The sequence below is a fragment of the Furipterus horrens genome, unplaced genomic scaffold, assembly GCF_987537825.1.
Source record: "Furipterus horrens unplaced genomic scaffold, mFurHor1.1.pri manual_scaffold_1, whole genome shotgun sequence".
NCBI lineage: Eukaryota > Metazoa > Chordata > Mammalia > Chiroptera > Furipteridae > Furipterus > Furipterus horrens.
Window position 1 is genome coordinate 172473836 of NW_028327171.1, and position 24031 is coordinate 172497866.

At 38.7% G+C, this 24031-nt stretch overlaps 1 protein-coding gene across 1 annotated transcript in view; it reads left to right on the forward strand.

Annotated features, from left to right (window-relative positions):
• Positions 1-14156, forward strand: part of OSBPL6 (oxysterol binding protein like 6) — an 82925-nt gene extending 68769 nt beyond the window's left edge. The window contains exons 15-24 of the mRNA XM_090281151.1: positions 255-342; positions 824-1077; positions 1805-1942; positions 2302-2365; positions 3865-3943; positions 5665-5809; positions 8267-8411; positions 9585-9711; positions 12082-12204; positions 13213-14156. Of these exons, the coding sequence (XP_090137277.1) occupies positions 255-342; positions 824-1077; positions 1805-1942; positions 2302-2365; positions 3865-3943; positions 5665-5809; positions 8267-8411; positions 9585-9711; positions 12082-12204; positions 13213-13321 (1272 nt within the window). The 3' untranslated portion in view covers positions 13322-14156. The remainder of the gene's footprint in view (positions 1-254; positions 343-823; positions 1078-1804; positions 1943-2301; positions 2366-3864; positions 3944-5664; positions 5810-8266; positions 8412-9584; positions 9712-12081; positions 12205-13212) is intronic.
• Positions 14157-24031: the final 9875 nt, after the last annotated feature.

Here is a 24031-nt window from a genome sequence, read left to right on the forward strand (position 1 = left end):
TGGTACTTTATTGTTCCATTGTACTGAAATAGTTCTAGCTTCCCACCCCAACTAAGACAGAGAGTTACTTATTTTGAGCAATTCTATATTCTGGTTCATGGAAGACTCTCAGGTGTTTATTGCACATATGTCAAATGCATTTTCCACTATGACCTCTGCTTTTCATTTGAGCAGAATCTTGTGTTTAATCAATTTTCTGAACTTTTAATACTGAACAAGAACTCTGATCCTTTCTATGTTCTTTCCTTCCTTAGGCTTCAGATGATGAGTCTTACATCAGTGATGTGAGTGATAATATATCTGAAGACAACACCAGTGTTGCAGACAACATTTCTCGGCAAAGTATGCATCCTTTGAGCTTCCAGGTGTTCTATCTACATGCCAAATTATAATGCTGGTGTTTCAATGAACAATCACGGCCCCTCGTCACTAATTATTTCTTTTGCAGCTGATTGTTCAATAGATTTTGTATTTGTGTAATCTGTTGAGGTAAATGCTTGTTAAAAGGTTTGATTTCTTGCTTAAACCAAAAGTCTGAGGCCTTCTTATTAAAAATGTTTAATTTTTAAAATTTGACTTGTTTTTTCTCAAATATTTTAGTATATTTAACACCCTGTTTGAAAAACTAGACACTAATATTTTGTGCATTTTTTAGCAACCCTGTATTAAAATAATTCCATTCACTCTTGAGGGAGTAAAATAAAGGCTGAAGGAATGTATCACAATCAGAATTATTTGAAAGGGTTGTTTCCCTCCTGGGTTTTGTGAAATCAGAGAAACAAAGTATCTTTCATTGTCGTTCTTCTCTTTCTTCCCCTTTCAGTCTTGAATGGGGAGCTCACAGGAGGGGCCTTCCGAAATGGACGTCGAACGTGCTTGCCAGCTCCCTGTCCTGACACCAGTAACATTAACCTGTGGAATATCTTGAGGAACAACATTGGTAAAGACCTATCTAAAGTCTCTATGCCTGTAGAGCTAAACGAGCCACTCAACACTCTGCAGCATCTCTGCGAGGAAATGGAATACAGTGAGCTTCTGGACAAGGCTTCAGAAACCGACGATCCCTATGAGCGCATGGTAATAAATAGAGCAGTACTCTTTGGGGGCTTGTCAACCCTAGGCCTGGGCTAAGGCAAATGATGGCACACTTGGCTTTTGCTTAACATTCTCACTGCATAGGTAAGAGAGAAATTGGTCCTTTTGCATAAATTCCTCTAGAAGATACACATTTTGTGATTTATGCTTGCTTCAGAGTGTTTCTTCAGTTAGGATGTAAAGGTATCACTCTTTAGAGGTTGAAGGCATATCTAGCCTTGCTTATTAACTTTTCCTGAAGGTTAAGAGGTTCCATTTGTTCAGGAACTTAGGTGTGACAACGTTGCCTCCTGTTTGTGCTGTGTCCTGGCCTCTATTCCATACCACTGTCAAAAACCTGACTTGCCTTCAGGAAGGCACCAGCAGCCACAACCCTTCTGCACATGGCACTAAGATTGTGCAGACAGCATAACCTATAACTATGTTTCAGAAACTTTGAACCTGTAGTACCCCGGAAATTGAGTAGGTAGATGAATGAAAAATGCTTGACCTCAAATGCCTGCTGGTTCCCGTGAGAGGAGTATAATCTCATTTTCATTTACCTTTTCCTTCATGAGTTTATGAAGAGTCTATGCAAATAGTAGAAAATGCAAATACTGTTCAGTCAGCACCCCTTGACAGGGATATGTAAAAGCTAGAGGAATAAGGGGCAAACAGATCTGGAAGTAGTCTCTCCTATATTATTTTCCTTTCTTAAATGTTTTAACAGGTTCTTATTGCTGCATTTGCAGTTTCAGGATATTGCTCCACCTATTTCAGAGCAGGAAGTAAACCATTCAACCCTGTCCTTGGGGAGACTTACGAATGCATTAGAGAAGACAAGGGATTCCGCTTTTTCTCAGAACAGGTATGTCCTGCTGCACTGGGCGAGGTTTCTGTGTAGGTAGCTGGGCAGTTTAATGATGAAAATAGATTGGTAAACCTCTCTTTGGGATGAGTTATGATACCAATTAACAAACAACTCAGCTTATCTCTATAATTGTCTCCTCTAAACATACATAAGTTCTCTGTGTTTAAACATGAAGCCTTAAGAGTTAAAGATTCAGTAATCGACTTGTACATTTTGAGAATAAGTCACTAAGAGAGATGGATGAGCTGAATGCTTTTTATTATTTGGTGGTAGCCACTGTATGTTGTAAAAAAACTATTGCTTATTAAAGTTTTAACACTGATGTCATTGCTCTCTGTTTTGTCTTTAATTACCAGGTTAGCCATCATCCACCCATTTCTGCCTGTCACTGTGAATCCAAGAATTTTGTGTTTTGGCAAGGTTTGTTTTTCAATTACAACTTTAAAATCCAATTGATTATCCTATGAAACAGCCTCTGGTTTCCAAAAGTACATTGTGCTCAGTTTACATTTCTACCTTTGGAACTTATAGAGAATATTTGTCATTGATACAGAGTTCATTTTGAGAAATTAGATTTCCTGGTTTAAACATTAAACCATGTGGTCTAGGAGGAGATGAGGTTGTTTAGGAAGCAGGGACTATAGAACCGCAGGGCTTCATGCCCACTGTGTTAGCTTGGGGCTATCACTCAACCTCTCTGTGCTGCCTTGTCTGTATCTATAACGTGGAGATTTTATCTGCTGCCTTCTTGCTGCCTGAGGCTGTGCAAATACATCTGAATCCTGAAGAAAGGCTCTTATGGCACATCATCTGGGATTTGGATTGAAGTCTATTTAATCAATGCCCATTGTTCAGTCAGAATGTTACAAACTTGCCTAAAATAAAATGTTTCAAAATCCCTTTAGAAGGGATATATAATATTAAGTATAAATAGTTTCTTTATGTTTGGAAGGGTGTTTTATTTGCTTCTTATATACACTTCCCAAACCTGAAAACACACAGAGTGATAGAGCACTATAACTGTACTTTATTACAAAATAAGGAAATAAATCATTTCTTGGTCAGAAATTTTGTGGAGGCAGCAAACACTAAGCTCCCTTAGTTCATTAAAATGGGTCCAGGTGGTTATTACAAAAGCACAGGTAAACCTGAGTTTCTGCAAATAAAACATAAGTGAGATGGAGTGCTGGGCCCTGGGCCGTATCTTAACCAGTATAACAACATGTTCATTCAGTTCATTTCACTTTCCCATAATCTTACTGTTTGTATCTAGAGATTTCGTTTTTGTATTGTGCTCCCAAATCATATAGCTATTTAAATAAATGTGTGTATAAATCCATACCACAATTATTTTTGCTATACAACTCATTTATATATATATATATATAAACTATTTTCACTATCTAGTTAAAATTTATAACAACACTTATCTAGATACTAAAGAGTAGCCAAGTATACAGGGGTCAGCAAAAGTAGGTTAAATTAACAGACATCATTACCTAAAAGATAACTCATAAGTAAGGCTATAAAATAATAGCAATAAGAAGACAAATAATATAAATAAATAACACAAGAATAAATTGTACTTTGTGTGCTCACAACTATAAACCTACTTTTGCCCACACCTGTATGTGTATGTGAATATGCACACATATTATCCCAGGCTTCTCCCCTGTTTTATTGGTTGAAAACAACATGTATTATGGTGAAATACAGACACTAGGTTTTTGGGGGTTCACAGTTTATCTTATCATTTTGGGCCATCTTTAGGAACCTGTTCTATTAAATCAGCCATATAAAATCAACCTTAATTACAAAGTTCTTTTTCACATGTGAAGTGTAATACAAAAATTAGTTTTTATAGAATAAATCCTTAGATACGGAGTATGTATTTCTTATCCTCTGCCTACATCATTTAGATATCAGATGGAAAAACAAGTTCTGGGGGAAGTCGATGGAGATCCTGCCTGTGGGAACTCTGAATGTCATGCTTCCAAAGTAGGTTTCTCTCTCCATCCTTTTGGTCTCTTAACTGCTTTTCAAAGTCTGAAATGCGTATTTGAAACCATGGAAGGTACCGAGGGTCTATTTCACTGTATGGCCAAAGGTTCCGCTAACTTGACCAATGTGCTGAGAATGTTCTCCCACAGAAGCAAATGAGAACTTGAGCATAGGTGTTAAAGCTTACTATATTTATCTCTTCACATCCTCTGCTCACCAGTCAACACTAGGTACCTACCTGGCCCAGTCACCATCCTAGTTTGCATTTTATATCAAAGGTTCTCTTTCTTACCCATTTTTATCTATACAGTTTATAGTTTCACTGTGAGTTAATCTTATATCCAGGGACTATTTTTAACTTTAAAGTTATTTTATTAAGGAAGAGAGATGGAATTCTTTTATGGCTGTTTTCAAATTAATGGAGGCCAAAAGCTTGATTGGTTTTGTTTTTGTCTTCCTTTGGTTGGTTTGGTTTGGTTTGGTTTTTGTCTGTTTGAATGACAGAATTTGCCGATGGATTGGTTATGGAGGAAGAGGAATTCCCAGGACCACAAAATAAACTTCCATTTTTTGCAGACTCATGAGGAAGAAAGAATTTTTCCAGTGGTGTATATAGTACCTACATCATAGCAATTCATCATTTTTTTAGAAACTTAGAAGCACTTTTTTTATTTTGAAGTAACATTTTATTTGAAAATAGACATAACATGTAAAAGTGACCTAAAGCTATGCCATCTCGTTTCTTGGCAAAAATTCTGGAATCTTACTCCCTGGAGTTTGCATCACATATGGACCGCCTTAGTTATGCACATCAGTCTTTTCCCAAAGAATTATTCACAACTTTGCTGTTAACTTAGAAAAAGAAACAGCCCAGGCCAGTGTGGCTCAGTTGGTTGGAGCATCATCCTGTAACCAAAAGGTTGTGGGTTCGATTCCTGGTCAGGCTAGGTTGCAGGTCCCTGGTCCGGGTGCATACATAGAGGGAGGCAGTCAATTAATGCTTCTCTTTCTTCCTCTTTCTTTAAAACAATGAAAAAAATGTCCTTGGATAGCAATTTTTTTTAAAAGAAGTAAATGAAACAATGTCCTCAGAGTAATCTTTCTGAAATGCATGCTGTATCTCCCTCTCAATTTCCTGGAATCCTTCCACAGTGGCCCCTTACCTACAAGGAAAATGCAGATTCATTGATGTGTCTCCAGGGCTTCCCTGCTCTGCCCCATCACACCTTTCTACCTTGCCTCCTGCCACACCCACACACCGGGAGCAAACCACTCCCAGGTCCCCAGGTGTGCCATGCATGCTCTTTTAGCTTCTGATGCTTTTCCCCAGTCTCCTCTAGGAAGTCTTTCATGGCACTCCACCCACAATGCAGGCAGATCTAAGGACTAAGGACTCCCCCTTCTGTGTTCTCAAGGTACTTCATCATCCTATCTTAGTCTGAGTATTTATTGGCATGTCCCTCAATCCCTAGCATACTGTTGGTTCCAGGAGAGCAAGAAATGGGCCCTATTCAGTTTCATAGCTTTAGCCCATAAGAAGCACTGACTTGTTCCTTAAATTACTGAATCATGCCGTAAATGTCCTTGAACACACAGAAACTTTCGACAAAGAAATGAGAGGAAAATGAGGGAAAAGGAAACTTTGGCCAAAGGATATTCTCATTAGTAGAAATAGTACTATATATATGTGACTTGCATTGTGTTGTATTCTTCCCTAGGTATGGAGATTGCTATGTGTGGAATAAGGTCACCACGTGCATACACAACATTCTCAGTGGAAGGAGATGGATAGAGCATTATGGAGAAGTAACCATTAGAAATACCAAAAGCAGCGTTTGCATTTGCAAACTCACATTTGTCAAGGTAAATAATATCTTACAACAGTGAAGAAAAAATAACATAATATGCTTCCTCTGAGGAAGAAATACAACAATTACCTTAAACAGCCTCAAGTAAGTCTATGCTGTATCCCTGATACATAAGAACATGTTAGGTAGGAAAGTAGAACCAACTGATGGCATTACTCAAGGCATTCAGAATTCTGAATATGTGGGAATCAAGAAAGCCGCCATCTCAATGCATTAAAAAAAGGACTTCTTAAAGAATTTCTTTTTTTTAGCAGCCTATCAGTAGTCCATTAAGTGAAATTCCAGAAAACACTTCTTTCCTATAGCAAATCTTCTGATTTCTATTTGTTTCTATTATTGCCTAGAGCGAGTCTTCTGGCTTATATTCCTATTTCTATTCCTGCTTGATTACAACATAACTCAAGTGGTCTATTTTAGGGACCTCATTATAATGCAGTTGTCTTTTTCTGAGGATGCATATAAATGATAGCTTCCAGTCACTATACGCCTACCTAACTCTGCCACTATTATAATCCAAATAAGTTCAAGAAAAACATTACCTTTATCAACAAGAAAATATGTCTGGGATAGAGGTGCTTACAGAGCACCATTTTCCCTAGTCTCACTGCTTGGAAGTGGAGTACACAGGGTCACCACCATGTATTTTTAGGGGTGCCATGGAATTCATGGCCCGGAAACTCCACACACCCTCTTCACCTCTTCTAGTCTTGATCTCATTCTAATGTGGTAGAAACAGGTAACATGACTGGAATCGTAATACTCAAAATTTCCTCCCCTGGTCATGTTCATTTTCATTGAACATATTTCTTTTAGCTCAAAATGTCTCCCCCCCTCCCTTTTTTTTAAAATGGATTCATTAGGTGGCTCAGAACTGAAGAGCCAGGATCATTATTTGCTCTGCCTGAGTGGTGAATTGAGGCGGATCTGCCTCCAATGCCCCAGCTCGGTTGGAAACCTCTCTGTCCAGCAGAGTTTCACAGCCACAGCAGAACAGACTTATCCAGTACACTGTACTTTGTCTGGAGTGTAAGGGAGGTGGCTGTTCCCTCTAGTGGAGAAAGCGCAAGACCTCCGTCCCTCGTGCTTTTTATTGAAAAGAGTGTGCATGGGAGATACAAGGTCAAAATTTATAAATTATCAATAGTTTTTAGGCACCTGGATTACAGTTGACAGTTACAGATATCAATACAGAGGGCACATTAACCAGTCTGTGTTAGGGTCTATTAAACATCTTGATGCCACTACTGGCATTGGGTGCAAGGTTTCATATATTCCTTGCTAAAGACTGTTTATAGTTAACTAAGAGATAAGAAAAGCAGAGCAAGCTCCAAAGCATAATAAACATTCTTTAAATCCAATTCCCATGGAAACCCTCTGAATGACCTTCGGTCATGTCTCCCGCACAGCCTTCCAGTGTGCTGTTGAGACTTAAAGGCAACCCGAAGGTAGGAGGGGGCAAGTCTGGCTCATGGCCAGGGTTACAATTCCCAAACCCACAAGAAGTGGTTCCTCACAGTGAATGTATGCATTTAGTTTTGTAGGCTATGAGAAACTGATTTAGGTCTGCCCCTGATATATGCAGAACTCAGGGCAAGAATCCAAATGGAAGTCCCTGTTTTTTGACCTTGACAAATACATACATTTTATATAAAAGCCTGCGAGGCCAGATCAGACACTTTAGAACTCAGGCTGGAACCTGACAGTGCAGGAGAGCCCGTCCTGGCCCCACGCCTTCCCCACCTGCAGCTCTGTGCTGCTCTGCCAGGGACTTCACACATGGATGGATGCAGTCCAGTCCTACTTCCAGGCTCTGCCCCCACCCCCTCAAACAGCCACCTCAGGCCTATAGATCCCCACACTGGTGGGTGGTCTGCGCTTCTGAGAATGAATCCAAAGAAAAGGCTTGTGCAGGTTGTGGAATAAGCTTAGAGCCACGTGGACACGGTGTTGCAGGGCCCTGCAAACTTGGTACCTGACCTGGGATCCAGATGGGCAAATTCCCACAGACTTCTCACATTTTGGGGAGGAGCATGGCTGGTAGAAGGCAGAGCAGGGTCCTCATGATAAAATTTAGCCATTTACAGAGACTGCAAAACATATTTCACAAACTACTTCTGTAGCATTGCCAGTTGAAAGTTATTAAAAATCCACGAGCAAAAGGAAAATTCAAGACAGGAGGATCTGAGGAAGAAATTACTGACCTATAAATTACTTTTTGGTTGGGATAGAAATGAAGCCTTTTCTGTATCGTGCTTCCATACGATCACATGGAGTAGAGCCCACCCTTTCCTTAAAAGTTAAGAAAGCCACCTTTCCACAGAAAACATTATGAGATTGAGTTCTGGAAACGGTTTGGGTAAGAAACTTCCTAAGAAAATTTTCCATATGGAAATTACAGGAACTGGTGTTGTTAAAGAGACCAGGTGTTTTAATTGGGCTTTGGTTTCTCCAGGTGAATTATTGGAACTCTAATGTGAATGAAGTCCAGGGGGTTGTGATGGATCAGGAGGGGAAGGCGGTGCACCGGCTGTTTGGGAAGTGGCATGAGGGGCTCTACTGCGGCGTGGCCCCTTCTGCAAAGTGTATCTGGAGACCAGGTGAGACCTGCATGAGTGTCCTGCGCAGGAGGCCACCATGAGTGAACTGACAAAGGGAGGGAATGTCAGGTCATCCCATGTAGTCCACCTTGTGCTTTCTTTAATCGTGAGATGAAAAACCTAGATGCTGAGGCAATTGTAGTTATATTTATACTTAACTTGTAAATTATATGTCCCAATATTTGATAATGAGTTATAAAATTTTGCCCAGTCTAACCAGTGGAGTTCATGTAAAATCACTCTAAATGCCTGCATTTCAAAAGCTAGGTATATTTATCAAAGAGTATAATTCATTGAAATACACAAGCTTAAATCCTTACTCATGTTATTTATTCTGTTTTAATAAAACAAAGGAAAGCCTGTAAATATCTATAATCCACAAATTCAATAACTCACCAGAGTTAAGTGATCTTTTCACTTGAGCAGCAAAAAGCTGTAATATGTTGACATTTAGTAAAACACATCAAGGGAATTCTGGTAATACACTAGCATATAATGGACTATCAAGTAAAAGGGAACTGTCTCCACTTGACGTTTATTTTCATCAGAATTTTGTCAGTTAAGCCCTAACTATAAAATTAGTTGTTAGTTTCTTAAGTGACCTCAATGTGCATTTAAATTCCCTGCTAGTAGAGTGTGGTTAGTTCATTCTGCAGTTATTTATTGAGTACTGGCTATGCATCAGGCTTTGCTCTGGGAGCTTGAAATATATCAAATAACAAAGCATACAAAGATTCTGCCTTTGAGCTTAATTAAAAAGGGTCAATAAATACTAATTTAGATCTGCATCGTTTTCTAAAAGGAAGTAAAGTGTTTCTGGTGAAATCTTAATATTCATAGCTAATCACCCTGGCATTTAGTTACCTAACTGAATATTTGAGAGGAAAATTATGGTGTAGTCTAGCCAGTGAATACTACTATATGTACAAAGTTTTATTTTAAAGGCTAGATTTTATTAAATATGTGAATCTATCAGTTCTGATCATCAACATAAAGTTTCCCACCTAACAAAATAAAAACAATTTAAATCACTTGAAAAAATGTATCATGTAGTATGTATGACTACAAATTTGTTAATAGCCTGGGCATTAATTAAACACCAGGGTTAAGTCAGCTTCTGCAAGTGTTTTAAACCTCTTTGCCTCTCACGATGGTCTGTTGGCCTCATTCCAGGTTCCCTACCAGCCAACAATGAGCTCTACTATGGCTTCACAAGGTTTGCTATTGAGCTCAACGAGTTAGATCCTGTACTAAAAGATTTCCTCCCACCAACAGACGCCCGGTTCCGGCCAGATCAGAGGTGAGCATAGCAGTGGAATTTGAAGTGGACTCTAGATCATGGCATGTCACTATGCATGTCATCGAGACTTATTTTCACCACTGTCATTTATTTGTTTATTTATTGAACCATCCATCCATTCTTTGATTTACTCAGAAATATTTGCTTTCTACCCTGGGTAAGACAGTGTTCAGAGGTTGATTAGAACAAAAGATTAGCTTAACAGAAAGTTTTCACACAGATTTTTTTTTTTTAAGTTTCCCCTGTTATCCCTAAATTTAATGAAAGTCTACAAATTCATGAATTCTCTCTCAACTAAATACAGAACCACTCCTCACCCAGTGTTTGTACCTTTTTACTTCTATTACTCTGAAGCATGGAGCATCTTTTAAACTAAAGGATGAGGTAATAAGTTACAGGGATACCTAGAAATGCTTTGAGTCAAAGATCGGAGTTTGCCCCACTGTTTGGATCCCACAGGGTATGAGATCTACTCAAAATGCAGTACCCTTAATGCCTTCTGATTCTTACTTTTTGGTATTTTTACGTAGTTCTGTGCTCGTGTTACCCATTCCTACAGAACTAATTTTACTTTTTCCAAAACCTTTTTATGCCATACAAATTCCATCCAAGATCTTTTTCTGTTTCCAGTGTATTTGTCTCCTGCCAACATGTTCCCAGTATTGAATGTTCTGCTATTCAGTTCTCTTAGATTCCCCCTCTCTCTCTAGAACAAGCAGTCTCACTATTTGACATTCATATGCATCAATAAGCTTCCTGTACAATGTGTATCATATTGTATCCCTGTTATTTGGTCCCATTTTGAAATGGAAATATTTGCAAAACACCATAGGGTCTGCTTTTTCTTTCTCAATTCTATTTCTGTATTTCCTTTCTGTATTTCATTTATGATTCATCTCCTTTCCATGGCCTTTTGTAATTTCCCCCAACTGTTACTTTTTTTTTTCCCATCCGTTCTTCTCTCTCCAATAAAACAAGAAAATTCCTTTCCCCTCAATCTGTTCTCAAAGGAGCTGGAGAATAGCCACTTACCATCCTCCATCCTGTGGCCTTTAACAAGTGCTTTTTGATAATATGGAAAAGGAGCAAAGCCTGGGACTTCATGCTGTTCCAACCCCAGACTCTTCAGTTGTACTGAAGATATCAAGTTATGGAACCCTAGACAGCACAGCCGAGTGGTGGGGGTGGGGGGCGTGGGTGAAGGTGGAAGAGGGTATGGAGGATAAATGGTGATGGAAAATAAATAAGTTATTTTTAAAAAGAAAGAAAGAAAAGTCATCCAGGACAAACTGCTCACCTTCACTCCTACCATTACGTTGCCATGTGCAATAATTCAGTTCACATACACAAAGGTATGTTCATTGATGGCAGGCAGAGGTAGTGTGTCCTGGAGTGGGGTGAGGGGATAGTCTCAGTGTTTCCCTGTTCGCTACATTATATTCACAGCCACCATGTAACAGAACCCCTGGGCTGCTCCGATTGAAACAGAACCCACAGGCTGTTTAGTTAGGGGCCCGATTGCCCGCCGCCAGAATTATAACTCTTAATACCAGAGTTTGGTGAAAAGAAAAAGAATTGTTTATTTACACATAGTCCTGCCTCCCCCTCCCAGACCTGGCCAGTCTTAGGAAAGTCAGAGACACCGTTTCCCTACTTCCTAGACACAGTTCAGCTTTCAGCTTTACCAGTAGCTGCCAATCACTCAGTTCTGATTGGGGAGGTCCTTTCTGTGCTGTGGTGCCCTCCAGCTCTCAATGCAGAACCTCCTGGATTCTCAGCCTCCTTGTAAACTGCCTTCCTCCTGTAAACCGTGTGGTTCTCCTCTCCTCAAAGCCGCCTGGCGAGAGCTTCTTCTTTAAGCAGCCTGGAGACCCCTTCTCCAAGCCACATGGAGGGAGCCCACAAGAGCCAGAGAGTGAGGGCGTGAGGGCCAGAGAGAGCCTGAGAGAGAGAGCCTCCTAGAGCCAGAGCCAGCCCAAAATGTCCACAGCTCCTCTCTTCCTCCCTGCCTCCTCTCTGTCCCTGCGTCCTCTCGCGCGGTGGGTGTTGCAAACAGTCCTGACCATTCACAGAACCCTACGTAGGCTCTGTCTGCTTCTTCCGTACCAGCCCACAGTCCAAGATCCCTCCCATCTTCCTGAGTCTTGGAAGTAAAGCGGATCTTTGCAACAATGTTTCCAGCCACTAGCTCCAGGCATGCAAGGGCATCCTGAAAGCTGCTTCCTGCTCCCTATCTCCCAGCCGCAAACTCTGGGGTTTGTTTTTGGACTCCCCTGTTTTTGTAACAACCAGATGTAATTTTACATAATGATATAATTTTTAATCAGAAAAGGGGATAATATATTAGAGGATTAACTGCTTTCTGCTTAGATTTTTGGAAGAAGGACATCTAGAAGCTGCAGCAGCAGAGAAGCAAAGAGTCGAGGAACTCCAGAGATCTCGCAGACGATACATGGAAGAAAACAACCTTGAACATATACCAAGATTTTTTAAGTGAGTCAATTCATTCCCATAGCAAGTTCATGTTTTATAAACGGTTGCCACAAGCAATGAGAAACTCTAGCTAAAAAGAAAATGAGAAATAGTTTAGTGTCCAGGGACTGGAAAGGTGGAAAAATTAAATGGATTTCAGTAAATGGTTTTGATGGTGAAAATATTGAATCTGATTTTGCACTTGTGAAAAGTTTTTGTAAGCGTAGAAATAAGTTTTTCTCCACAACTCTTCTTTTTATGACCAGCCAAAAGGAGTGAGGGTCTTGCCCAGAATGCTTTTCGTCCTTCAGCCCTACCCTTTCAAATGGGGGGACCTCGTTCCCACTCCCTGATTCAGAGACAAGATGTGACCCCTCTACCCATAAGGTCATCCCAGCTTCATTAATCTTTAATTTTATTTCTTGCACACAGAGCTTCTGTCCATTCAGATTTGGTCCCTGTGTGATGGGATCATGGGTGATTATTACAGCATTATTTGAAGGATTATGTATACATCACACAGATTAAACTGTAGTTTCAAGAGACAGAACACATCAGCTGTCATCTCATGACTGTCCTGGGGAGGAATGTCGAGTTGCCCTTTTGATACTGAAAGTGTGCCCTTTGGCCATGGACCTGCAGAGACTCTCAGAGCTACTGAGGTTGCATACTTTCCCCCACAAGGTGAGGCAGAGACTATGCTTGTGGGGCTGGATCCTGAAGCTCTTAGTTATAGTATTTGTACACGCTTTGTTTGAGGCACTGCACTTTCTAGCTCTGCCTGAAGGTGATGTTTTTCCTGTCCTCAGCCCCTCTCCTCACAAATCTACCTACCCACTTCCATTTCAAGTGTTTAACAACAAAAATGAGTTCATTTCTGGTCAAAAATAGTCAAGGCACCAATCAGCAGATAGGGCACTAACTGGCTTACAAAGGGCTATTTTATGCATCTTATCTACAGAGGAGGGTCTGAGGATCAGGTCACCTTGATGTGATTTGGGTCTAATGTCGATTTTTCTATTTTCACAGAAAAGTGATTGATGCCAATCAAAGAGAAGCTTGGGTTTCTAATGACACCTACTGGGAGCTGCGAAAGGACCCTGGGTTTAGCAAAGTAGACAGCCCTGTTCTTTGGTAACCTGGGAATGTAGAGCTAGCCAACATATCACGCTCTGAATGAATCAATAACTATGCACAATTATGTTTCTTAGAGCTCCGCGTGGTTTCTGGGTCGACTGAACACCGGCCATTTGCTTTTCTATTCATCTTTATAATGGACTTTCAGAAGTGCATTAGACAAAGCCCCTAACCACCTTTGGATCCTTTCTGTTTTGCTGCAACCATATTCCTTAAAAAAACATCCACACCCTCCTCGAAAAGCAGAATTAAAGGAGCAGAATATAAAATCCAAAGTCTGACGAGTTTATACAGAAAAACAAACTGTAACTGGTGCTTAAAGCTGATCCAGAGAGTTTAAAGCAACATGACAGAAACCACGCCTTTGGTCCTTTTTCCGGAAGCGCCATCCCCTGCTCGAAGGAGCTCCTGGGCCACTGCGTTCAGTCCGCTCAGACTTGGAGTATGTCCCTTTGATGTGGTGTACTTGTGCTGGCCTTGTCAACGAAGACGTGATGCTTCTCAGAACCTGTTCCATCTGTACGCCATTGTTCATGCCTTAAGAAATGCAAAGATGTACAATAAGTCATTTTTTTAATGTATGCTCATAGGTTTATGTGAAGGGCAGATCTTTTGAATCATGGCATGATTCATTTACTGGGATCAGAACAATTATGAGGCTAACTTAACTGGATTAAAAAAGGAAACAACGTGTGCTTTACTTTGATATTATTGGTTTCTGTATCATACATCTGAAGGGCAGGAAGGAAACAGTGGGCTGGGTAGATTTCTGTATTCACATTGCTTGTCGAGTCCCTGTCTGCATCCAGATAATAAACCCTCCCTCTTCCATCTAACCTGACAGTGTGCTCGATAATTTGTCAAAATCTGTATTTGATTTGAACACTTGGCATCGGTGTTAAAACCTTGGTAGGAAATAACAAAAAGTGGATGGGATTTCTGGGTGGACTTAGGAGTACTGTGAACGTAACTGTTCTTCAGTGAAGCACAATGTAATATGCGTTACTGCCCTATGGCCAACCCACTGGCACCAGTGAAATCCCACGGGGAACAGAAGCAAGAATGCTAGTAGCTAGTAGTTTATTTGCATTGTTTAAGTGAGTTCTATGCAAGATCATATTTTACATTTTCATCACGTGATTCTGTTATGATACATGATCATATGTTAAGCATTTACCTTGCTATTGGCAGAGATATAAAACTTAAGCTAAGTTTATACATTCCAACAAAAAGTGGGGGTGCGGGGGGGGAATATGTTTTGCATACTTCAGGATTTGTTTTTCCTCCAATATACAGAGGCTTTTGTAGGAAAATTGCATTGGCATTCCTGAGTTTCTGCACGTAGATGACTACATAAATTAAAAAATATTTCTAGAGATGAATTATAAAATTACATCTATTTTATTCTTAGGTTTTTATTCTAGATCCTTACCATGAGATTTTAAGTGTTATTTTAAACTCTGATAATGAGGTTACTGACATTTTATATTTTGTTAGGAGGTGTTGATTTTATTGTTATTTATTTCTTGGCAAAACTTTCCTAATAATGGCTAATCCACTATCAAATCTAAACTGCTCATGAGCACATAAGGCAAACCCTCAAGTTTCTACTAAGTGGAGCAAAATTTTTTTATCCTTAAACTCATCCCTCCTTTGATGTGGGGCCCTTCGTTATGCGTGCAGTATGCGTTAGTTTAGGATGAAATTTCATTCTCAAGTAAACTCCATTGCCAGAGCTGAGTGTTCCATTTAAGCAACACCCTGTGTAGGTTTCGCATGCCTTTTAATTCCCATTTTAAATCTATAGGTGGCTTGCCCCGTGGTGGTAAAATTTTCCCTTGTTATTGATTGTTTTTCTGCTCATTCATCTTGACTGCCTTCTATCTTCATTAGAATTCTATTAACTCCCTCATAAAAGTCTGTTCTCTCCCAATTGATAAAGTTTCAAATACCATTTAAAGTGGTTCTGGTCTCTATTTACTGACACTTCCCTGAATAGTCTCAAAATATTTCACCAAAAGATAAGCGAAAATGTTTGCAACATAATTGAGAAAAAGAAAAACTAGTAGAGAAGACTTGTTCTAGATAATAAGTTCAAGCTACAGATCAGGTAAGTGAATATTGGTCAGAGCTAACCTGAAACTCTGATTAGGATTTTAAGATGAGAATGAGAAGAATGTCAAATTAATTAAAATCACATTTTATAATATCCCAGAGTTAGAAATATCTTTTGAGATTCAGACTAATTGATTAGATTTCCAATTCAAGTGACCAATTAAATTTTAGGCAATACATGTACTCCTAAATACCAGATTCGCAAATCTCCCCATCAAATACTCCTAATGTAGGGGCTTCATCTTCCATTCCACTTTTATTTTTGATTGATAGGGTAGTTATAGAATTGTGAGACTTATTCGGTTTGGAATTTTCATCTGCAGAATTTTGGAGCTTTTGAGACTAGTTCGCACAGAAAGAGGACAGAATAAATATTAGAGCACTCTTGAGAAAACCTGATTTATTTTTTAGACTTTTACATAAGTTTTGATTGCAAGAGCACTTTTCTTATTTGTTTTTTTTCCCTAAAACAATAAGATCAAGGAGGACTTCCTATATCTTTATACCTCCCCCATAATTTATTCATAATCTCCTTCGTTTCTTTGAGCTAGTCCTTAAGTAGTGACAATGGTCCTGTGGATGTGGCTGGACTGAGCAGATCAATGGCTCACACCGGCACAGATAGACACTAATTATTTTGCTTCCATATGCTGCCACCCAGGGTACAATTTACCCTCAGATTTTGCTGTTATTTTATTGTTTTTTTTTTTTAAGTTATTTTTTAATCAGTTACTTTAAAATACCCCATAATTTCCAGGCAATTGTAAAAATAAACCTCATTGAGATACCTTTTAGTATTACATATCAATTATATGTGACATAAAAACTACCAAATGTATTTTCTGAATAAGAGAAACCAAGGGATCTTTCTATACAAGAGATGCCAAGTTGTCAATGGTCTAAGACTTTGTTCTTCATTATTCTGGCCCCATGCCTGTGAGTGCCCCCACTCATCAATCATTGGATCCTGCCCTAAGGAGCACAGGGGAGGCGGGGTTAAAGAGGAACCTGATAAAACTTTTTGCTTAGTTCTGGTTACAGTTGTGGCTGGAGAAGGGTTTATAATTACTCTAATGCACATTTTTGTTTTTCCCTTGTGGACTTTAATTATACATCTTGTCGATCTTGTTCTCTGTCATCCTAGATAATGAAGTGTTAGTGGGAGCAGAGCTCCTTACTCACCAGGGGGTGTAAAAATGTTTGCACTTGGCTCAACTTGTTATCTTATGAATGTGGCACAGTAAATAAGAAGTTTGTGTATAAAATATTAGTTTATTTCTATGGGAACCATTATGTTCAGGATAAATAAAATGTATCTAATTAAACAATTATGAATCTATTTTGTGCTCTTGAAATGTTCTTTGGGGGGAAAGATGGAAAAAAATGTCATCGACGCTAAGATTAAAGTGTTTTGTTTTGCAGGGGTTTTTTGGTGTTTTTGTTTGTTTGTTTTCTGGTGTTTATTTCAAAAATATTCCCAGTCATTTAGAATACTGCTTATCAAACTTAGATCCTCTACGTTTTAATTTCATTTCTTTTGTAAAATTGATACATTTAAACTGTACATTGTATTAATTATTCTGTTAAACCTGACTTTGTTTAACTTTTAATACATTATTGTAAGAACATACATTTCTGACTGAATTTTAAGACCTTGTTGCAACCTTTTCTAGTAGAGAAAATGGCACATTGTTTAAGCAAGGGTTAATTTTAATTCTTCCAAAAGAAATCTAGGAAAATGAATTCTTTAAAAATTGCTGTGATGAGCCAGAATGCCCAACACCTTAAACAAATGCAGCCCCATAATTCAGGTAGCTTACAGGTGGCGGTTACCTGTCAATCAAGTGCATACTTCTGTTTTCCGAACAACATCCTGAATTGATTGATCTCCTTTCTTCCGGCCCTAACTCAGTGAAGGGCAGGGACACATATATCTATTGTTTTGCACTGTGCCAGTGAGTGTTTATAGCATAAAGCAGTAATTATACACACTTGCAGGGTGATATATCAATATCAGAACCACTGCATTTAGACTCCTGTAGAACACTTAAATGTTCATGGATTAAAAATTACCCATAACTACATATTATTAATTTCCTCATATCTCCAGATTGGTAGGAAAAAAACATAAAACAAGAATGTGTATTGTCTGCAATTTTTTTTCATGCTTTCATTCTATATACATATAAATTAGGGCAATCGAGGAGAAAGGAATATTGAATGTTCAGAAAACAAGTATAATCTTATTTGAGTTACCTGTTTCTTGTTACCTCGAGTTAATAGGATAAGTGACAATAACTTAATATTGTTAAAAAGAGAATAATACTAAAACTATTACTTCTTTTATCTTAGGCATCAACTCCCCTTAATTATCCTCATCCAGTTATTTCTTTGGGAAATAATGTAGTTAGTAGAAACCTTTTTAGTCATTTTAAGCTTATTTAAAAAGCTTTATTGAAGTGTAAGTGACATACAATAAGCTTTACACAGCTCAACTGTACAAGTTGATAGTTTGACATATGTACAGTCTTGATACTGTCACCACAATCACAGTAGCGAACTACCCATCACCACCAATAATCTGTCCCTGTCATCTGTCTCTCTCCTGCATCTCTCCATCCTCCACCCCGAGGCAACCAATGATTTACGTATTTCACACTTATTTTTTCTATAAAATGTATTGGGGTGATATTGGTTAATAAGATCATATAGGTTTCAAATGTACTTTTTCACTTTTAAAAATCTGCATCTTTTTTCTATTTCCTGCATCTGGAGCTTTTCTAGAAGGCTGTGTGCATATGGGTAGATGTGTCCCTCCAAGCTCTTCCCTTGCCACTCCCCAGTACCCGCCATCAAATAGTAGCACCTTACAAGAGAAAGAGGATGTTAGGGTCTAGTTCTGATAGCCCAGTAAAAGTTTTAGATTTGAAATATTCAGTAAATCTTTTCATATCAAAACAGCTGTTAAATTAATGAATTCATTGCTATCTTTTGGGAAGTCCAAAATAATGGTAAAAACAACTTGCTGGCAGCGTTGGGGGAGCCCGGGGAAGTGTTTTTCTCCTGTTTGTGATGAAAGAATCACTAACAAAACCATGGGAATCCAGAATGACTGCCCTGGAAATCCTGTCATGTTAATGCCAGTGAGGAGGGAAGGACTGTATATTGAATTGTTTACTCTTTGCCTCCTAAACCCCACTTCTGTGTCACAAACATTGAAAATGCAGTGCTCAAGAAGGCTGCTTTCCCATCTCTTCTATGCCCTCACCTCCTCTCTGGAAACAAGGTTACTAAACCTAATTTTTTTGTTTTTGGTGTTGAGAGGTTTGTTTTTTGTTTTTATTTTTATCAAAACAAAATTTACTTTTTTTTCTTTTATTGTTCTGTTACAGTTGTCCCATTTCCCCCCCACCTTTGTTCTCCCCTGCTCAGCCCATCCCCACCCCACTCCCACTAAACCTAATTCTGAAAAAGAAATGGAAATGAAGCACCCAGAGTCCATGAGCTTCCCACCAATGGCAGCGATGCAGGTGGACAACTTACTCCTTGTATCTTGCACCCTGCCAGAGCCTATTTCTCCAAAATAGAAAACTTTCCAGAGAATGTTAAATACATTATGATTGACATTAAGTTCTAATGAAGAGAAGAGTAAGGAATGAATAAAAGAGAATGAAATCTAAGGGAAAAAAGTAAAATCTCTAAGCGGGGTGATCATCATGCTCCTTGCTGCTCGTGGATGGATCCCAGGAGCCAAGTTAAGGTCTGAAATTTGTTTACAGGCAGATCGATTCCTCAGTCTTCCTCCAAAGATTCTGACTCCTTAGATCTAGGGTGTAGGCCAAGAATTTGCATTTTAAGGAGCACTCTGGGCCCCAGGAAATTTAGAAGCAAATGAGGAGCCTCCATGAGTGCGTGCTGGCTGAACCATGCACTCACACCTGGTCTCTGCTCCAGTCTCAGTCTTCTGTTTGTTTTTTCTCATAATGACATTCAGTAGTCAGTAAGAAAGCCTAGTGCAGGAAAACTGATTAGAGCTCTGGACTTGTGACACACTTGACCATGCTTGACTTCTTGTCACTTTATGGCTTCTGTCATGATGCCAGCTCTGTAATATGGAGGTGAAGAGTAGGGAGGACAGAACTCTGAAACCTAAATATGAGATTGTGTTAAGCCAGAGACCATACAAGTGTGTTCCTAGAGGCATTCCAACCAGCCCAGATAACTCTTCAATGCCATGGTCAACCTCCTCTGCCCCACCTTCCACTCCCTCTTAGACCTGGTCCATGTCTCTAAGTAGGGTTTTCAAATGAACTGATGGGGTCCTGGCTGGTAGACGCCCACAAGGAAATTTTATGGCAAAGCACGTTCTTGATCACTTGACTGATGGTTTCATAACAAGGTGTAGCAGCAAAATCTTTATCCAGGTCACTTCCCTCCCTGAAAATAATATATTTTTAAAATTTTTGTTTGAAAAACTTTCACTGTGAAATTACTCTGCTTGTAATTGAAGGTATAAAGGCAAAGGCAGTAGTCATGTACTATTATTGCATATGGTCATTTTGAGAAAGAAAGATTAAATTTTATCTTATATTAGGGATATAATTTCAAGCAACTTTCTACTAAAAAAATAGCTTGTGGCTAAATTTCCTTATACTAAAAGAAAAATTATTCACAGAAAAAAGTTGTGTAACTGTGCCACCTCAAAATAAGAATTGTGCCTCTTCGGTGAATGTTGTATACAAAAGTGTTACATTTGTAAGAGCACAGGACATTCAATGAATTTTAAATAAACTATATAAAGAGGTTTGTTTTTTTGTGTGTAGTTTGTTCTAATGACCTGTCCACAAAATTAATGTTATTTTTCTCTAGCGAGAGACCTCCAATAGGATATAAAGGAGATTGAGTAATTATTCTGACTATATTTCCAACTCTTTTTTTGTGTGTGTAGTAACTATGTAGAAACTGTTTTCCAATCAAATACTTGAACACAGGACTTTTTCCTGAAATTTGAATTTTATATTAAAAGACTTGGAAAGCTGGCTTCAGCTTTCCATTTGTTTCAGTTGTGAGAGTAAAGCTGTGTAGTCCATAAAGACTGCAGGAAACTCAAGATTTTTCAAGAGATATGTTCTGTCTGTCCCTGGTGAAAGCAGTTCCAATAAAATAATGATAGCATATCCTGTTTTCAGTCTTCATGTGAATTGTAAGTAGCCAATTTATCAACCTTGGCCTCTAAGTCTCTAACTTCTTTTAAGAAGCAGAGGAGGAAATGTTCTGAAAGGAAGTTTCAAAGGAAGCAATATACCAAACTTTGAGTTACTAGAATCTCAAAATGTTTTTTAAAAACAAACAAACAAACAAACAAAAACTTGACAACAGCCCTTTTGCAATCCTGCTGGAATATGTTGTCTACATAGGCCATTGGACCTCTTAACAGCCTGGTCCACTGCAGTGTGTTTATGGGGTGGTCACAGAGACGTGAGGGTCTTGTAATATCACCTCTGGGGGATGTGTTCCTAGAATTACACCAAGAAGCTTCGAAGTGTATGGGAGGGAGCACACAAAGATATCTTTTTTCTGTGTCCTTTTCGGTGTATACACACCAGAAGTTCTTAACTTAGAAGGAGGGAGAAAGGGAGAGAAAGACAGCGAGAGGAAGATTAAGAAAATAATAACTTGAGATGCCAGAGGAATAATGCTCCCCTTGCTGTATGTAATAAACTAACTGGAAAGCAAATTGAAAATGAAAAGCAAAGAGACACAGCAGATGAAACTTTTATTTGCCTAGTTTGTGGTTATATAATCACCATTACCATCAGCCAGTTTCCATTTATAATTATATAAAATCATGCCAGAGAATTAAGCTCTTAGGTGTGCATATAGCCCCAGCTACATTACACTATTGCTACTTTGTAGGTAATGATTTCTTGGTTTAGTTTTAGCTTCCTGGGTACAAAATGTGGATGGCACACTGGGATGATCACAAGTCAGTTTGTAATAGTTCATCTGCTTGGAGAAAGTGATCAGGTGGCGAGGGGTGAATACTGACCGGGAGCTGTGGAGGCCTGTCCGGCAACCTCTTGGCCAATGCGAACAGCTGCTTGTCTGGGCCAGCCTGCTTCTTTTCCATACAGGCTCTACTCCAGGTTGTTCCCTCCTTAAACAATGCATATGCAAAGAAGCAGTAGAAATGACCCATGGACATGGACAACACGGTGGGGACTGGCTGTAGGAGAGGGCAGGGAGGGTGGAGTAGGTGAGAGCAATGGGGGGTGGGGGTGGGGACAACTGTAATAGAACACCAGTTTAAAAAAAAATGGGTTTGATGGGTTTTCTAAATTTGGAGGGGGGGAAATAGTGAAAATTACAAAAGCAAATCCTTACCAGGAAGCTCTCAATTTCATAACAAGGTCACCCACATAACAAGTGCTCTAAGAGAAACGACAGCGATGACACTCCGCGTTCCCTAATTGCTCTAGAAATGGTCCATCGTTTTAGGAACTTACCAAAAATAACCTTCCCAAATGTTATCAGTCAGTATTTTAAACCACCCTTCAAACTCAGGTCATTCATTATCCATAGAATTTTAGGCAGAGAAATATGAGAATAAGAATTTTTCTTTCAAGGAAAATCAAGCCACTTCCCATTCAACCTTCCATCTGGAAGACTCCCTGCAAATTCTTAATACTTCCTTCTCTGCATTTCTCCAAACTTACTATATGTTATCATAATATTTTTTGGTTGTCATTTTTTAAAAGATTCTCATCTTCTTTAAAATTTATTTTAAATCCTCTCTTACTAAACCTTCCTCTATTCTGCTTTATTTTTACCTATGTAAAGTATATTTATATTTATGTAATAATAAACTCTCTTCAAGATATACCAGTCATTTTGTGATGTCTCTGCAGGTTCATTCTCCAAAGTATTCCAAAGTCATTATGTCTTTACATCCAGAGTAATGGAAAATGACAGAGGAAGCTTTTTTATTAATCTTGCCAAAATTTTGGGCAAATTAAAATGATGTTTATTCACCACCGGTTCTCAGTGATCCCTTTATCAATGCTGTGTCACCAGTGTAGGTCTGCACCTGCCTTTAGATTTTGTACGTTTACTCCTAAGTAGTACCTGCGTATGCAGGTGCCTAACCGGGGCAGCATCTATCCAGACTTGATGCCACAGGATGATGACAGGGTAGGGGGTGTCCCAGCAGGGTTTTTTCAGTCAGCAATGTTCAGATTTATAGTGCCAGCTCTGAGAGTTCAAAGTCACTGTCTAAACACAATTTTACAAAATGTAGTAATATTTAATGGGATAGGCTAAATTCTTTATTTTGTTTCATGAGAAAAATGTTTTCTCATAGTTTAGCTGAACTGATGAAAATGCCTAAGGCTAGTATTATTTTAGAACGAAAAATTAAAAATTAAATTACCATATGATTCAGCAAGTTTACTTCTGGGCATATACTGTATGAGTTTGTTAGGGCTGTCATAACAAAATACCACAGACTGGGTGTCTTATACAATAGAAATATATTTTCTCATAGTTCTTAGCCAGAAGTCTAAATTCAAGGCATTAGTGGGTTTGGTTCCTTCTGCAGCCTCCCGCCTTGGCTCACCGATGATCACCCTCTTGCTGCCTCTTCACATGGTCATCTCTCTGTGCATGCATGTACCCATGGTGTCTCCCAGTGTGTCCACATTTCCTATTTTAGAAGGAAACAGTCAGATGGGATTAGGGCCCATTCTAACAGCCTCATTTTAACGTAATCACCTTTTTAAAGGTCTTATTTTCAAAAACAGTCACATGCTTAGATAGTTGGGGGGGGTGAAGAAATCAACATCTGATTGAGGGGGGGCACAATACAGCCCCTAAAAATACACAGAATAATTAAAATTAGGGTCTCAAAAAGATGTTTGAACACCCATGTTCATAGCAGCACTATTCACAATAATGAATAGACAGGAATAGCCACTTCTGTTTATCGACAGATGAGTGAATAAACAAAATATGGCATATACATGTGATGGAATATTATTCAGCCTTAAAAAGGAAAGAAATTCTGATATATTCTATAAAATGGATGAGTCTTAAAGACATTATGCTAAGTGAAATAAGTCAGTCACCAATAAAAAACAAAACCCAAAATACTATATGATTCTACCTATATGAGTTACCTAGAAAGTCAAAGTCATAGAAACAGAAAGTACAGGGGTGGTTGCCAGGGGCTGGGAGGACAGAAAATGGAGAGTTAGTGTATGAAGGGTACAGTTTTAGATTTGCATGAGAAAAGATTTCTGGAGATAGGTTGCACAACAGTGTAAATGTTATAATTACTGACTGTACACTTAAAAAATGGTTACAATGGTAAAATTTATGTTACATGATTTTTATCGCAATTTTAAATGACATCAATGTATACGACATCAATGTATACACATATACAATTGTTAATTTCCTTGTTTTGATATTGTACTATATTTATTTAAATTTTAATCTTTAGGTTAAAAGGTACAGGGGACCTCTCTGTACTATCTTTGCAACTTCCTGTGACTCTATAATCACTTCAAAGCAAAAATTCTTTTTAAAATTGCATTCA